Source organism: Osmia bicornis, chromosome 12 (assembly GCF_907164935.1).
Source record: "Osmia bicornis bicornis chromosome 12, iOsmBic2.1, whole genome shotgun sequence".
NCBI classification, from domain to species: domain Eukaryota; kingdom Metazoa; phylum Arthropoda; class Insecta; order Hymenoptera; family Megachilidae; genus Osmia; species Osmia bicornis.
The window spans coordinates 4326054-4345178 of record NC_060227.1 but is presented as its reverse complement, the minus strand read 5'-3'; the positions used below and the strand labels follow the sequence as shown (position 1 = coordinate 4345178).

The 19125-nt window shown below is 31.8% G+C and overlaps 1 protein-coding gene across 3 annotated transcripts in view; it reads right to left on the bottom strand.

The window, feature by feature from the left end:
• Positions 1 to 19125, bottom strand: part of LOC114871346 (inositol-trisphosphate 3-kinase homolog) — a 29778-nt gene that overhangs the window by 6714 nt on the left and 3939 nt on the right. Inside the window, exons 1-2 of one of the 3 annotated variants that reach the window (XM_029177124.2) lie at positions 11172 to 11268; positions 9743 to 10282 (exon numbers count right to left, since the gene is read on the bottom strand). In XM_029177124.2, the coding sequence (XP_029032957.1) occupies positions 9743 to 9859 (117 nt within the window). In that variant the 5' untranslated portion in view covers positions 9860 to 10282; positions 11172 to 11268. Of the gene's footprint in view, positions 1 to 9742; positions 10678 to 11171; positions 11303 to 19125 lie in introns of those variants that run through there. The other 2 variants (XM_029177125.2, XM_029177126.2) reach the window with 2 other exon arrangements.

Here is a 19125-nt window from a genome sequence, read left to right as displayed (position 1 = left end):
AAAAGCTTCAGAAATGATTTCTATATTTAATGTGAAAAAGCTTGATTCGTATCCAAGATGTTCCAAATTTAAGAAACAGTTGGAACGAGACAAAAAATTTCTGTTTTCTAATAAAGTTTTCTAAAAACTTGTTGAACACCCGAAGTATATTATATGTTACACGAAGGAAGCTCGGTTGTTGAATCACGCTTTTCACAGTATCGTTCGCTAATTTTCGTCGGTCATGAATCACAGAGGAGACGAGCCTTTTTTTTTATTTCACACCTCGACGAATCGCATATGCGAAACGAGCAACGTCAACGTCGAGTAAGCAAGGCTTAGCGACGATTTGTATGCAGAGGAGCGATGGATAATTCGTGGTTGTTTTGCATTGTTAAGGTGGAGTTTGAAAGCACTCAGGCGTGGGTGGAAATTGTATTGTATTTATGGAGAAGAAAATTGATTTTTATATGGTAGCAATTTGCATTGTTAAATGTTTGCTTTAATTTATGGTAGTGATATAATTTATCCTGCGCGCTAATTTACAGCAAACTTTTAATTAATACAAGATCGAAGATGTTAATGTACTTATAAAATCATATCATTATTGACTATTCATTTCTTCGTATAAGAACTTGATTATTTATTAAAAAATAAAGAAATGACGTCTGAGTTTTCATACCGTGGAAAACAAGATCATAAAAATTGAAACAGCTGAAGTTTATTACACCAAACGTGACTCTCATATTCGAATAGATAGTAAGACAAATAACATGATAATCGTATGCCATAGTGTGATAAGTTCTGATTAGTTAATAAAATTACTATTCGAATGTGTGGTAATAAAACGAGTGAAGTCATTTGCATGACTATAACCTGAGAACTACCTGTTACAAACAATATGCAGGTAAATATAATTGTGCGACGAAGTTAAATGTGAAAATACCTGAATTATTATAAATAATCAAAATATTTATATAATTTATCATATAGGGTAACGCGTACAGTTATTTACCCACACTTACAAAACGTATACAAGGGTATTAACGTAAAATTAAATGTATAATTTTTAAACGAAAGGGTTATATAGGTAAACATTCACGGGGGAAAATTATTCATTATTCATATTTCTTAGTTATATATTAAATTTTATAATATTTAATAATTAACATTTTTACTTTTAATATTAATATCGTCAAAATAAAGAGTAATATCAAATGGAAAATTGTTTAAAGATAGAAATGAATAAAGAATAAACTCGATCAGGTGTTTAAAATGAAAAAAAGTAATCATCCGTTATATGCATATTTTCCAATTAACTACTGCTATGAAATTAATTAATCAGCTGTGAATGTATTAGATCCGCGCATATCTTTATTTTGGACAGGCAATAAAATGTGACTCTTATAACAAGGAAATAATTACCGATTGTAAAGACTGAAATGAAAAATTCTCGACAATGATACATAAACATTCTAAGCAAGAAGACATTTACAATTAAATTTACAATTTATCCGTAAGATTTTCTACGTTTTATAATAGCTTTCAACAATTGAAACTATCATGTCGTTTACGTGCTTCATTGATGTTAAAAGCATTAATTCGGCGGCAGTGTCTAATTTCCGTCATCGTGTAATTTACATGGAATTATACTTCTTTATTATCCTTTACGTAATCTTTCGTAGCACGATACTTTCGGTATTCCTTGGTTTCTTTTCAGAAACATCTGCAATCTTGCAGAAGAAAAATTTCCTGTGGTTATATGCATCGAATTCGTGGTGTTCCTCATGGTATTCAAAATGTTTAATTTCACTTACAGAAAAGACGATAGAAAGTTAGCTTTCCAAATTCAAACGATACGGAAATTAAATGCCAGAACGACGTCAATTGCATGATGCATACACGCATACGAGTATACACAGCTTGTTGTCGTTTTAAGCAAATGAGGGTTCTAAAATGTCGACCAATGATCCCCTGTAAACGTGACCCCACAGGAAAAAAACAATTTATAAATCAAGTCTGACTTTATATTATCGTTGATCGAAAGTAATTTTATCACTTGTTTATACCCTTTTTCATTTTCTTTTTCATTTTCTTTTTCTACAGTACAACGTCAACACACTAAAATTTATTATTCATTGAAAATGCTTTTAAACATTTATAATTTCATTTGATTTTATAACAGTAGACAGAATTGAAAATATAAAGTTCTTTTTTTCCCAGAAGAAAATTCAATGTCTCGTGTCTTGTTTAAATTGAGAATTCATAGAATCTTATGAATCATAAACACTCACGTGATTTTCATACGAAACATCATTTTTATAGAATATTTTATTCAATTTTCTCATTCATATCACACACCCATGTGATGCATTAATGTTTGTACTCGTGATTGATGCTACTACGTTATGTAATCGAAAAAAAAACCACTTGTTTATCAATGAAAGTATTATCTGTACGAGCATCGAACTTCAAATGAATAATTATCAAAACACAATTTATCGTCAGTTTGAAAGGAAAATGATTGAATCACCTAACTTAAGCGATTAAAGTAGTATGAATTATTTATTTTATAATATATGCGATGAGTATACTCATCACTTGTAACGTGATTAGTTCCTATTTCAATTATTGAAAATTTTCAATAAATAATTTTCGATATGAAATAATTAGTGAAATTGATAAGGTATCTGTTATTAGTAAACATAAAGCGCATGTGTAGGTTTTAATGAAGGAAATAATGAAGTTTAAAAGGTGTTCGATATCTGCAGATAAAATGACTAACAACTGCAATGCAACATGTGGATAATAATTACTTAATAAATTACTCAATCGTAATTCCTGTCAACACCCTGATATAGGCACTTAAATGAAATAAAATGTAGAATTGATAAGCTGACTTTTATTATTTTTAAGTTATATTAATTTGAAACGATCCCAATCTGAATAATTAAAATTATAGCAAACACTTGAAGTGTTAAAAAAGCAAAAATAATTAAAAATCTAATCACTATCTTACTATCTTAAATAATATTCTTACAATTTAAATAGCAACACCAGATATCTAATCAACACTTCACTTCTTAGAGGATCATCATTTAATCTTAAGATCACTGATAAATCACCTTTTCACGCTGTGTTTGTCGTCGATTATTTTTCTTGCTTAGTGTAAACATTTCCAAATGTTACAAAGTTTATCGCAAAGTATCCAGAAGTATTAAGAATTCAAAATACTCGAAGAACCATCATTTTCCTAATGCATAAAAATTCCTCTGAATAAATTAATGTTTCTCAGAGCAAATTCATTTACAGACACGCACTCAAACATAGAAATGATTACCATCATCGGTGTTTATAAACAGTTAAATCGCTAAGCGGTAGAAGGTCGTACTAAAAATACTCAGCAATCTACGCGCCTCTATGCATCTAATTACTGCTTAATTAACATAAATAGCTCGATGAAAAACAATCGTTCGTGTGTTTACTATTGACGTAAATAGGTAGGGGGTCAGAGTGGACCTGGACCACCCAACAGGTAGACTAATCACCCTACCAAAAATTATTGGAATAATTAAAAATAACATTAATCAATTCATAATTGATGTGAAATTTGATTACACATAAACAGGTAAAAGTTTAAGTTAGGGGATTTCGATCACCTGAGACAAGGATCCTATATACGTCAATGATGTTTACCCAAAATGATCCTTAATTGAAAGCTTTTAGTCTGAAATAGATGTTTCGAATAGCTGTTTCGATTAGAATCTTGTTTAAATTTTCTTTTTCGATATTATTCGAAATTGATATATTTACTTGTTTTCGAAAGGAATCGACATTTTTCAACACTTTCGATCATTGAGATTTCCACAAGGATACTTTCATCTCATTGCTATTCCATCTTCCTGTTGAACCAGTGACCCATGGACCACGTGAGACCAGTTTTTTAATAGTCTACCAGTGTCTCAGGAGATCATTGGTCTCCAAAATAATTATTTTTGTTCGGTTTCTTATTGACGATCGTTTTCGAAGAATTTCAGAGAATTTACGAAGATAATTATGTAATCGATGTGGTATTTTATTAATTTTTTCATTGCGAAAACTATTCCCTACAATTTAGGGAAAGTCTACCATTTTTCCTGAGAAAACTTTATTTGATCGCGAATGTACTTGGATGATTCTATTACAACTACTGTTAGTTTAAATAGACTAATATTTAAATAGTTTCTAGATAAGATTCATTCAGAACGATCGTACGGTGAAATGTTATTTCGCGTCCTTTCTCATTTTAATTTCAAATCAATCCTATCCAATTCTGTATTATCCATATAACAAGCATATTTTGATGCTTCCCGATACTTATCGCTGTGCGAATTAAACAGGATATGTAAATTATACTGAACTTTCCAGAACACTGATAATCCCCACAAAAAAACGTGTAACCATAATTATATATTCGCTGATATATAATTATGGAAGATAAGATCATCAATATATCATTCAACATAGCTATTATGAAACACTTAACACCTTAAATCAGTATTTAATCATTTTATTATAATCTTTGTATAGATAAGATTATAATACAATCTTTTTTTATAAGATTATTGTATATCGTATTTTGAAGTTTGGAACATCTAAAGTCTAGCATGATTTGATGATAAAAGTATTCCTAAATAGCATGACACAACCTAAACCTACAATGATTGACCCTTTTCGGCGGACCATGGAGAAAGTCACAACTCCAATTTAATTCTGTACTTCATATTATTTTCATTTTCTAAATTTTACACCGAAACGTATTATATTTTCTCTTTTTTTTCGGAAAAGGGTCAATTATTATATAGAGATGAATAATTAAAAGCTCAAGATCTAATGAGAATGACTACATAAGGATTTTATTTGAAATAATTCATTTGACTCGTACATTTTATTTACTAAAGTTTTCGGCTATGAATGATAAAATATTATCGTGACCCACTGTATGCCCCACAAATCCTATTTTAGCAGCAGCAACAAGCATATCTATACTAAAAACTGTGTCACACTATGCCTCTAGCTATTTCTCAATCTTGTATCAGGATGCAGTAATGACGCGTTAATATCGTGTCTTTGAAAGAGGTCGATTTAATTCATGGTGATTTAAAACGGTTTATGTTACAACGAGTTTAAAAACCCAGCTATTTAATGAAGTAAAAAAAAAAGAACGATTAAGATGTACCATGCAATAATTGACATCCTAAGCTAGATTTTAATATTCTGCAAATAGAAATGTATTTTATAATTTGCATATCTCTAAGTTATTTTTTGTTCTGATTTGGAAGATATAATACTGACATCTTATTTTTTCTTTTTTAAAATTTTAATAACATTGTTTGTAATAGAAAATTTATGGACTCGTTGCTGGTGAACTGACGCTAGAATTTTAATGCGAGATTAAACGAGCACAGAATTACATTTGTTAATATTAATAACTGACGCATTCTGCTTGCACGTATTATTATGTAAATTCATTCGAAAACATCGTAAAATCCGTGGGTAAATGTATTCAAAAATGATTAAAAATAAATAATTGTTTCCTTCTGAATATCAGTTGCATCACATTTAACGCGTTCAATGCAACAATTATCTCCTACATCTCAATTTCCAATTAAAATTTATTTTATGAATTTTGTTTTCTAGCTATTAATCTTTATTCACAGCACATTTGTTCTAAAACTGCAAAGTCAAACAATTTTATCTTTTGAACGAATTTACGAGGCAAACAAGTTTTAAAAACAAAGAGGTTACTCGAAGAAAAAAATAAACAATGTTCCACCGAGAAAATATTATTTCTAAGAAAAACATGGTATGTTTCTGAAAACCTGTGCTCGCCGTTAAATTGATTATACACGAACCGGAAGTAATTTATACCCGCTGCGCGAGGATAAACGAAATTCGATTGTCGACCACGTGGATGGATTTCGAATGGACTCGATTTATTTTTGGCCAGCTCGTATCATTAATTATAATCACGATATTTGCATTCTATAGAAACGTGTCATTATCGCGAATAACGAGCAATGGACTGATACAAAACGACCTTTAACTCTGATAACTCTAATATTAGGACACTGATTAGCGCTGCCATGTGTCGTCTAAAATTCTTCATTGTTTTATTTGTTATGAAAATATCACGGTAAAAGTATTTTTTAGGCTCTGTACACGGCTATGATTTAACAACTCTTGATACATTTATTTTAAGGACAAAAGTATAATTATTTTCATTTTTTTTTTTTAAAGTGTACAAGTAAATTGATTATTCAAAAACAAAACCAAATTACATAGAACCGGTATCGATCTACTATAATATTCATAATTAAAAAAAGGAAAAAAAGAAGAAGATATATATTTATGAATGCAATATCGTTTTAATATTCATATTCAAAGGCATACATATATTATGAATGAAATATTCTTTGTGAAATAAATTAAGAATTCGAAAAAAGAGACTGAACTGCATATGTTCGGGAGACTGCAAGGAATAATAAGTAGAATATTTTAAAGGATGTGGTAATGTATGGTCATTGGAGTTATATTCTACATTCTCCTTGATTGACGTCGTTGATTACGTATCTAAAACTATGTACCTTGATTTCTCTGAAGATATGTTCATATTGTGAAAAGATAAAGATATAAATCGAAGCATATTTTGCGTCTACTAAACGATCGATTTTCGTTCAATTTAAGCAGATAATTATATCGATAAATTTCTTGTTGGAATTTGATCGATACTCCCTTAATCTAAGGTAAAATTTCTAGAGGAAAACTTATTATCATTCTGATTACAAGACTAGCGAGAAATTTTGATAAGGCTACACTCAATTCAAGTTAAATACAAAATATGCGTTTAGATCTTATTTGTAAATATTATGAAAAACACAGGAATAGGATTAAACCGGTGTAATTATAAATTAAAATTTACTTTTTTAATCAGCCTGTTGATACGGTAATTGTCTAGTTCGATTACACTGAACTACACGAAGCGTATCTTTCACGTTATAGGAATTATTTTATACCATATTCACGGATACGGATACGAATGCTCCTAGTATTAACCGGTCAGCATTCAAATACTAATTATAAATCTCCGTTTAAACATAAGCAAGCAAATTAAGGCCTTTCTATAGAGATATCTAATGTTCCATACGATTCATTTATGCAAGAAGTATTGTGAAATAGAGAAATATTTGAAATAAAGTACAAAATTCTTTGCAGAAATACTTGAAAACTTTGCAAAAATATTTTCTCCTATGAAAAATTAGAATATTTTCAATTGATTGAATAATAGAGAATTAAGTACTTCTAATTTGTATTATCAACAAAATGATATCAATTTGTATCATTAGCAAATAATGATACCAATTTGTATCGTTAGTAAATGATGATAATTACATCAGAGTAATTACTGTCGACGCGTTATTCAAAGTTTTACAATAACGAAGAAAATTATCGTAATAAAGGATTGCATAATTGTAATCTATTATTGTGTTCAACAACAACCGATACTTTTTTTAAAATTATTTCACGGACATCTTTTGTATATTCGTATTTCAACACCGGTATAGACTCGTTTTAGACGAATAGATCCGAAATTAAGTTATTACGTATTAGAATAATTAGAACCTGCTTTGAATATAGTTATGTAATATATTACAGAAACGTTCGAGTGCTCTAATGAGGAAGATAAACGAACTCGAAACTGTCTGTAAATTAGGTACCCTTGTAATAATAAACTAATGAATATATTCTACACTTTTGTGTACTTATGCATCGGTGAACGATGCGGAAATCCATCAGGTAGCCACAAATGGCACACCTCCACTCCTAATTCGTTGAGTAACCAAAAAACCAGCTATTACGAGGATAGCAATGGTAAAAAAAAATTACAAATAAAATTATGAAAAAATTAGCACGTCCTCGGAACATTGTTTCTTTTCAATCTTTTTCCTCCGAATGACCACATCGGATATGATAAATTTCAAACGAAGTGATACCATGAATCACTGCATATTTTAATTGAGAAATTGGAAATGAAGCGAATTTGAAACTTTTTCAATCGTTTCGCAATTTTTCCCCCACCCTGTATCATGTAAAGAGAAGAAATTTCTGTATTTGATTATTTTTAGCCTACCAATTTTACGATATTTATATATTAATAAAAACAAAGAACGTGAATATAATTAGTAACAGGATTTGGAGTTGAAGCTGTATGAGAAAAGAAGTACACTAAAAATACAGGACCGGTTTACACCGCCTAACTTTACTCTTATTCGTAAAGTGTAACTTTAAAATACATGCACGTAACGTTTTATGATAATATATTACTGATACGTGTAATTTAAAAGTTCCTAATTGACTCATTGTATATATTATTATGTTCATAAGACTAGATGGAGGGGCTTTCAAACTTTCACGGTGATCTTCATATTTCTAACTGGAACTATACGTATCTTCTACAGACATTGATTTTTTGGAACATTCTGAATAAAAAAGTATTAGGACACGATACTGAAGAAATCAACGGTTCGTGAGATATTCTAAATTCAAAAGTGTGATATTTAATTAAAAAAAATTTGAAATATCTCACGAACTGCAGATTTTTTTCCCACAGTACCCTAATACTTATTCACACAGAATTTTTTGATGAATAAATTAGCAGTTTTATTTAGAAAAACAAAGATTACTGCGAAACCTCGAAAGCGCCTCCGCATTGATAAAATGTCACGGTAACCCTGAAGGTAAAGTAAATTTTATTGAAAATATTTTTTGTAAAACGAATAGTTATGTAGATAAATCCTTTTTCATTTATAAAAGAAAAAAATTATGTTTAGTTAACATATTAACTGCCATGTGAGGGTTACTTATGACCGGCATTTTAAATTTTACATAATTAACCCTCCCATGGCGGATAGTGGGTCACTCACGACTCAGTCTGAAATCTATTTAGTTCAGTTATGCAATAATTCGAATAGCTAAAATATTTAGTATTTCTGTTTTCTAAAAATACAAACATAAATAAAAGTAATTGTTAATAGAATAAATTGAATCGATAGAAGATATAGTAACGGCGAACTGGAAAACAGGATGATGTTACGGTTAACGGTTGCCCTATGTGAATACGGATCAATGTTTTATCAAGGAGCACGATTTTCACGATGATTACTCGTTCAAACCGCATCGTGCAATGAGGGTCAACGATCTGTGCTCAGGAAATGCACGTGAACAAGTTCTTTTATTTTCTCGAACTTGCGAATATTGAGAAACAAGATATCTAATAATTTCTGTGTAAAACTGACGCTAATAATAACAAAAATACCAATAGTTGTAAGAAAAAAGTCACATATGAACGCAAACGTTTGTTATCTATTTTGAATATCACGCGCCTTATTATAACCTCAAATAATACCGTACAGATCTCAAACATATAATTTGTACCAATTATTCGTTAGAATATTCATTGATGTTCGAATAATTTCGTCACTATTACTACAAATATATGTTTTTTAAATTTATTACGTGTACTTTAATTTCAATATTTCATATGGATTATTTTTGAAATTCTGAGAAACACCGTACCATAAAATACCGTAGCACCGTACACTGAAACCTTACACAATGCGTCATCGAAGTTTCTCGTACTTCGATTACTGACCTAAGCTATTTAGAGAGCGTTCTATAGAACGAAGAATCGATACAATTAAAAAATAGTTTTTCATGTGCGTACCTTATTGAAGTGAGCTTGTAGAAGCCGCTCATACTGGTCAGCAGCACGGAGACAGAGTCTCGTGGTGAATGCCTCCATTCGAGCTGGCAGGGGCGCGTGGCAAACACTGCTTGACATTATTCTTCTCTTCTATGTAGCTGGCACTCCTTTTGAACACGCACGCACAGTGTATATAAATAATATTGTCACTCGCTAACGCACGACGAACGGACGCACTTAAATCGCGTCGACCGTTTTAAATGCAAACTAACCTCAATCGGCGTTCACGAGTTCATCGCCGTCTACCTTAGGCGTGGCATTCGACCGTTGCTCGTTCACAGTCTCGAGAATAATTATTGAATGAACTGTTTTCATCCGAGTAAAATTCGTACTGTTATCCTTTTTCTCGTTAAATTCTGAAAACGTTTGCGGATGCCGCTTTCAAGTACGCTGCATTTACAACACAGAGAAGGAAGCTACTTCACGTGGTACAACTTCGAGGGGAAGCTGTTTTCTTTTCTTTCTTCACTTTTTAGTTCTTATTTCTTCACGATCAATGCACTGAATAATACAACAATCCGTTTTGAACGAACGATTTGTAGCTTCAGAGATGAATTAATTTTGCACAAAAAACCGGACAGATTTCAAACGTGATCGATGTGTGCAAAACTCCGGGGGTATGCGCGCGCAGCGCACTAGTTAAGCTACCCTGCAGAGGGAGTTAAAACGATGATTCTGATTGGTGAGGGTGAATTACTTTGAACGAATTAAAAATGGTTTCGCTTCCGCGCGAATGTATACACGACAGAGCGCGAATATCAACCACCGTTCGTGTCTGAATGCATACTGAGCGCCAGAGAGAGTTACAGTAGTTTTATCGGCTCAGTATCCCCACCATTACTCGAGTGTCGACGTCCGATTCCCACTCGTGCACACGTAGGCATGCGTATATGTATACCATCATCCCGCTAGTCACATGCAAATCTATTATTCGGGTCGTAGCCCCTTTACACAAATTATGATTACAAGATAATTTTTTAACTCCTTCGTGCATGTATTAATGTCGCAACTTTTCAATATTATATAATATTTCCTTAAATAAACGTATATTTCAAAACTGATTCTTTCTCAAAATTAAAAATAAAATAAATTATGCAACGGAGGGTTAATGTACTTTAGCAAATAAAACGTAGCGAATCGTTGAGCTATAATCAATTATAAATACATTTCTTAGCGATAAGGGGTATAATAAAAGCCATTAAAACGTTATGGTAAAAAATATTATCGAAAATATTAGCGTTTTTTTAAAAGCTAAACGATTTTTTATCTATTTTATATTAATGACATCAGTTACAATTGTACAAATGGTATTTGTACAACCGTATTATTATTATTAAAGAAAAACTCTTTCACCGTATGAATATTAATGCAGATATATGCTTAAACTTACGTCAATGCGGTTTAAATTAGACACATGCGTTGATAGTATTATCAGCGCATATTTAGATTGCACCCAAATGATCATCCATATCGCTTTCCTTGTTTTATTAACCCTTTCACGCGTGAGAGTTGCGCCAGCACCTAAAACAAAATACTAAATTGTAATATTTGTTCAAACAAGAACAAATTACTTTTATTACACATTATAAATTAAAAAAAAAAATAAAATATGATTCTGCGGTGTTCGACTGATTTATGTCAACAAGTTAAGGTAGCCTGTTCTAAAATGGAAATGAATCAAATTAAATCGGATGTTTCTAAATAACACGTTTAAGAAGGTTAAACTTTTTGTTACCTACCAATGTTCCAGCAAGAAGGTTGCAAATAAATCAGAAAATAGCGATACTTATCTGGTTGCAAACCAATCATTTTATCTCTATCGATTCCCTGGAGTAGCGTTTCATTAGAAATTCCAATTTAGATAGGGCGTCACTCGTTCCTTTACGTTACATTAATTTTTAAAGAAAAAAATTTTCATCCTCTCCACTCCTTATTTTTCAAATCAATTATTAGATAAATATAAGAACACCCAACGCTAGAATTTTGCTGATCACAGAAGTTCTTTTCCTTCGATATTGAATAATAATCTCAGTTATGCATTTTTCATTCATTCGTTCAAGGTCTAGGATTGGCCGGGAGGATTAATGAATGATTCAGCAGCGTATAATATCTATCTCTCCATGAATCGAGTCATTATTATTAAATTAAAATAGACACGCTTACGTTTGAATAGTATCAGAACGCGGCGATTATGTCCGATTGAAAATTCTTCAATAGACCATCTCTGATATCTTGCACGCGTGAACCGCAAATTATCCGTCGTATTAATTAATTTATCCCGGTTAGGGTCACAAAATTTCCGTCGTTTTCAGCGATAATTAAACGTTGCGTTTGCGTGTGCCCGCGATTCTTGACTCACGTGACGATCTCTTTGGTCCAATGATTTCTCGCCGAAACGTTTAATCTGTTATTCGGGTTAGTTACACGCGATAACTTCGGTTACCATTCTTGAACATCGTCCACGGGCTCTTGGAGACGATCTGCTGACGCAAAACGCTTTATCGCGGTGAAAGTCGACGGCGCGCGACAGTTTCACGATTTGCCCGAACGATTTCGGAAACTAGAAACCGATGCACGATGGGTGAAACTTGCTTGATACGTAAGTATACCTCCTCGCCAATCGAACCGCCACCTGACCCATTTAACCCTTTCCCATCGTGGGAAATACCGTAATCGTAATTGGATAATTGGATAGGATCGATGTGCATGGATAAGTGTGCGTCGAAGAGGATCTAGTATATCTTCGATCTTCGTGAAATATTGCTAAGGATTATACGAAGAATCTCCTTGAAAATAATCTATCATTTACGTGTGCGAATGGAAGGTAGTTTTTATTTTATCGTTGGAGGGATTAAAGAGTTTTGTTACGAATTATTGGATTGCCGGTTGTAAATGGAAGAATCGGTGACATAAAAGTACCATAAAATAGCCTTTATGGTAAGGTAATATAAAGCCCAAAGTTCAATGAAAATGACTATATAAACGTTTAATTAATTTCTTAACGAACAAGGCCTTGAAAATGATAAGTAACTTTAAGAATAGTTTTCTTGGAAAATATTTTGTTTAAATTGATAAAATTTCAAGCTCTCTGTAGAAATTAATTGCTTTATGTGATACAGTGCTATGGTTGCATCAGCCACAGCACCCACATGGGAACCAACGCTGAACATTCATCCTTGATCTTTCTTTCTGTCGACCCTACAAAAACGAGAGTGCGCTTAGTAAACTCTTCCTAAATTAGAAACGCAACGATACTGTAATCTAAAATTTCTCCTATTCCACGACTTTAGAAGGGAACGATTTTTCGTTATTTAAATAATATGTAGGTATCTGAGCCCGGTGACGCGTGGTAGATAAAAACAAAAATAAAAAAACACATCCTCCAGCCGTGTGAAAATCACGTGAAAACACGGCACAGTGTCAATTGAATGGTTAAAAATAGTTGCAACAACAGTGATAAAAAAAATTGACGTCACGTTCAGTATGCAGTTACACGCTACTGAAGATACCCTTCCAAATTTGAATTTTATATCTGACGTGAAACAATACCAATTATAATTTATTACCTATAAAATTGCTTGAAAAGTCAGCCTAGTATACAGTCATCGCTTTAATTAAAAATTAACTTACGTTAGTTACATTTTTTTTGAAAAAATAAAAAATTCACCGGGGTCCCTCACCTCACAAGTTAAAGCCTGTTCAAAACGAAAACGTTCTCTTTCGAGAGTGGACGTGAACAATGGCACGTAGACCACCTTCTTACGGGATTTTTCATCTTCCATATATAGGATTTATTTACCTAATTTCCTACAGAATGAAAGAGACGGCTATGAATCACTTTTCTGGTACGCTGAACCGAGATTATCCTTCTTCTTTTTATAGCAACGAGGAAAGTTAAAAAATTGTACCATTTCATAGAACGAATGGTAATTAAGAAAAATAGAATGAAACTAAAAGTGTTCGTCGAAGAAGCGAACGAAACGAGCTGAATAATTTTAGCTACTATTATGTAAAATGTTTTGTCATGTTAATGAAACGAACAGTCAGGAGACGTGTATCAATATTCGGTTATTACCCTTATTGTTTGTTAATTTTTCAATTACCACACAAACTGTCTTTCGTCTAGGAAAGATCGCGCGATGACGATTTCCACGGAAGTGAACGCTTATCAATCGAATAATTAGACTGGAAACATTTCAACTTTTCGAACAAACGACTCTTCTGTCGACGCTGTTCGTCCAGATGGTACGCAGACCATTTCCATGAGGATACAATTGAAATAATATTCCCGGATGTTGATGACGATATAACGCAGGCATTTCATTCGAAAAGCTGAATGAAAAGATAGTGTATACAATATATATATGTATACGCTTTTCGAGATAGTTGTATCGTCGAATTTTATCTTCCTCGTTAACGTTCGTTCTTACTCTATCTTTGCTTCCTGTGTTCGTTACTATTGCTTCGCTTCTTTCATAAACAATCTAATAATTGATTCTGTAAAATTTTTAAAAATAATGTTGTAAAGATTTGGCGGACCTCGAAGAGAGCCCTTATCAGAGTTAATAGTTCATTACTTCACGGGTAATTATTACTCTTCGTCCATCATTCATCATTGTTCGCAATGTTTCTAAAAATGAATTTCAAATGAACCATCAGTCAGTTTCCTTGACACTTTGACATCCGCGTGTGGGTGATGTATGAATTTCTATTGAAACTTGCTACTCGTTTAATTTCTTTGAAAAATTTCAATTTACGAATTGCTAATTTCAAAAGCCTCTAAATATAATTCTTTAGGTATAAAAAAAGGAAGTCTAAAATTAGAAGATCTATTAATTGCATCGAAAAAATATGCGTCAGTCAAAATGTTAAGAGGCAAAACGTCTCGCTTTTGCCAATTGATGTTTCGGCCGATTGACGTAGAGACGGTAACGTATTCGTTTACAACAGGATATCGCAAATGTTTAAAAAACAATGGCACGATCGTGATGGTTAAACAGGAAAAGAACTTTCACAATGTGCACTGTGACGAGTGCGAACAGCACGAGGCCGACGAGTCATGCCGTACCTAGCGATGCACCGTAATAATGCGCACGTTTCGTGGAAGGGAATAATGCAACTCGGTGTCGTCCATCACTTTTTGGGACAATTTTTTTTTTCTTCGCACGTTACATCATTCTTTATTAAACACTGACATTCAACATGCTTCGTATCACGTTTTCCGTATCGGACAGAGATACCTCCATGACTTAACAGCAGGGAGAAAAGAGCGAAACGGAGATATGATAAATATTAATTAAATAATGTTTAAAAAAAATGCTTTTTGTGATCGTTGAAAAAATTCATAACTATCCGCTATTTTTGTTAACTCAGGTATTATCCAAAAATTGCAAAAACCATTTTTCAGGAATATAAGTTTCCTTCTTTAATTGCAGCAAATTTTTTAAAGTTTATATTTACGATAGATTGAATTAATCGCAATTTTTGACAATTGCAAAATTGTATAATAATTGTTAGCTCTAGATCTAAAGCAACGATATCTTGTGTATAAAAAGCAAAAAAAAAAGGAAATATTCAAATATTTATTTATGATATTTCTACTTTTTTGATATCTTTTCATTGATGCCAGTTGATGGAAAATTACCTGGGAATAATCAATAATCATTTCTGCTCTGTTATCAAAAGTACGAGGTGTTTAAATAAAGAATGAAGAACAGCCAAAGTATTCCATGATGTTTGAAACGTGCTATTAATCATACGATTGTTCATTAATCTTCGAATGACAATTTTTTACACGCAATCTTTTGATATATTTCATAATGATGTTAATAAATACACATTTATACCTTACAGACGAAAATGTTAACAAGCTCGTTTGCTCGGGTCACCGGTTTATGATTTCCGCTCTATTTCAGTCTGACGTACATCAATTATAATTGTCAAATGCTCTTAACGTCGTTATGTACATATTCGTGGCGTGAGAATGATTCACCTGTTGATCGAAAATACAACGGAGGCGTAACCACCGTATATCGATGATGATTCTTCAACACCTACGATACCCTCTCGCTGTATCTTTGATCGAGGACAGAAAAAAAGAAACACCGCTACAGGAAAGTAGTAGTCAATTATATGTATACATATTAATGACTCTTATCTCCTGACCATCGATCGTTATTCTTATGAATTTTTTACTTTCATCTAATTTTATTTTCACCTGGTTATTGTTCAACTTTTAGAATAACAAGTTCCATAACAACTTTAACACGATTCTTAACTTTGTTAAAAAAAAACTACAAACTCGTTCGTGTTTATTCAATCATTTTTTGTGTTTTCAAACTCGATGAACAAGTTGGATCTTTCTGTATGTTATATTTGCAGGTAGAATGGTTCGATGTAAAATTAGTTAATAACGAGAGAAAATAAAATTAACGTAATTTAAGAAGTATCTAAAGAAGAGAATTGATAGTAGAATCTCAGTAAGAAAAGAAAAATACCAAGTTCTAAATGCGTAGGAGTGTCTGAAATATTTACAAGAGAGTATAATCTGCGTCTTTTGAAAATACGTATGAAAATTGTATATTAACATAATACGAACATTTTTCATTGCAGCATAGATTACCAATTACAATTTCTCGATCATTCTACCAAAGTACGTCAAACAACAAAAACAGGGAATACGAGCAATTATCTTGTCGATTGGATCGTGTCACTGGTTGAAAATTAATACTTCCTCTAAGAAATTTATTTTACAAAGATAATACCTTGCAACAAATTCTCATTTACGAAATAAACTAAAAAGTATCCCCAGAATTGGGACACGATCGATCTGTCGCTCGCTTTAAAAATTCTTTAAACACGTTTAAATTTTCCTAATTCTATAAAAGTATATATTATTTTATTTCGGAGAGTCTATAGAATTATTCTATCCAAAAAGGATTTGTTTAAATTTCACAGTTAAAGCAGAATAATTTTTCAAAGTTACAAATTTCATTTTCTATTTCACAATGGAATTCTTTCAAAAATCAGAGTAACAGAGAAATACATACGGGAATCAGTTGTTGCGTAAGAAAATACTTGTTGAACAGTGTAATCAACTGAATCTGTAGAATTTTAATGATGTTTTAACAGCAAACCAGGATGCATATTACGTATGGATGATAAACGAATTGCTATCAGTGAATGCAATAAATTTATCTTTTTTCCTGTTTTCCCTTCCTTCTGTTTTATCTAAAAACATATGTGACGTTCGTCGGAAAAGTGGCGTGATGCGCAATAAAAGATGTTTAATACGATATTAGAATATTTTCCTTTAATTGGAAATATCATTAATTTCAATTGCGTTCAATCTATTAAGAGACTCATCTTCTTTTTCTTTAAAAAGAAATAAAATCAAGTTTATTCAATTCTTTTCTCAATAATATCGATCTTTCAAATACATGTACGATTTAGATCGAATGATCAAGGATCATGACGCGTGCCACTTGTTTTGATACGATGTGTAAAGTGATTTCTATTCATCGTACGATGCTGACGGATGCGTTTCTTTTAACAATATCATTGTATGCGTGTTAAGATACCGTGCAACATTTATGCATGCAGATTCCTATGTGCTGAGAATACATTTGCGATTTTCTGAAACCTTCCCGTGAACGTAAAAAGTGTGAATCAATGTTTACGTTCAACTGCAGATTGTATCGTTTTAATTATACAAAGTGTCTCCTCTACAATTTATACCTTTTCTTTCTTTTCCTTTTTATTCGACCCTCTTAATTATTATTTAAATAACAAAGAAATTAAATGTAATGTCAAAGAAAATTATTACTGACATTTCAATAATCGTTTTAGCGTTAAAGAGGTAACATTTCCTTAATTACTGAGTTAATTACAGTTGCATTAATTAAGACTGACGTGTGTTTTTCACACAGATCACAATCTATAATATATCAATCGAGAGTCAGTCAAGTGAATTACTTCTAATATCAAGACAATCAAAGGTATAAAGTGTAATCGAATCTTCTGAAATCGCTTGTGTAAATCTTCCTGTTATTTAAATTTCTCGGAAAACTAGATTCTACTCGATAACTGTGCTTGATCGTAAACATAGGAAATAGAAGATTACAATGTAATTACATTGTAAAATGTCAGTGCAATTAATCTGTGATTAGTGCGTTTGTACAAGAAGCCTTAAGTCATAAATCACACAGATAACTTCATAATCGTACGTGATACGATTGTGAGATGTAATAAGCTCACGATGCAAGAAGTTGGGACATGAATGAATTCACGGCATTGAATTTTAATTTGCCAGCAGGATGAGAAAAATAGTTGCAAAATGGTGCATTTTGCACTGCAATTATAACAATACTGTCATGTGATTTGAACGTGCAAGGTTTTGGGTAATTTGGAATTAGGATAATTTGACATTTGAATAACTTTTAATTTGGATAATTTGAAATTTAGATAATTTGAAATATGAATAAGTACAAATAAAATTTCAACTTCAAACGCATTTTGCATAAGCAACTTATTCCATAAGATTGAAAAATATCTTATATATTTATATAAAAAGTGATATCTTTGAAAGAAAAAGAAAAATCGTTAGTCTTCAATGAAAGATCTTTTCTTATTTGTGCGTTCTATTAATAAACACTCTGGAGGAAGAGCTATTTGAAATTCAATTTGATCAATCAATCGAGCTTAACAAGAGCAAATCAGATAGAGGCAGACGCGCAACTGGTCCAGCGTGCATTTCACGTGGAACCTAACGTTATGCATCCGCTGAATCTAACAAACAGTTACGATTATCCTTGATACGATGATTCAGAATGAGTTTAACGAACTTTAATGGATTGTCAAAGATGTTATTCCGAATGAAAACAACGATTCTATTTTAAGAATAGACGTTATTTCCAAGTTGATCTCTCCTAATCTCACCCTCGATTTCTCTAGGTATATAATAATTAATAAATGTATTAATGAATGTATTAATAAAGATATCACGTCGCTTACTTTGCTCAATTGATATTACGTCGCTTAATTGGACATTAATTTAATAGAACTTCAAAGTGGATGATGAAGTTTCTAAGAAGAACTTCGTTAATTTCTTTTATTAATATACTGCCTATGTAAAGTGTTTTAAAAATATTGATCATTTTAAAATAAATTTATAGATATTTCATATTAAAAATTTCTATTTTCTGTCATTTTAACATAGCATTCTTTCACGTTTTTATCGAATCAATATCTTCATCGCATCTGTGTTTACCTTTCCCGTCTCTTTTCACAGTGAAATAATTAAACTTATCAGTTAAAAAGAAATAATTGTGCGTCGAAATGTTACG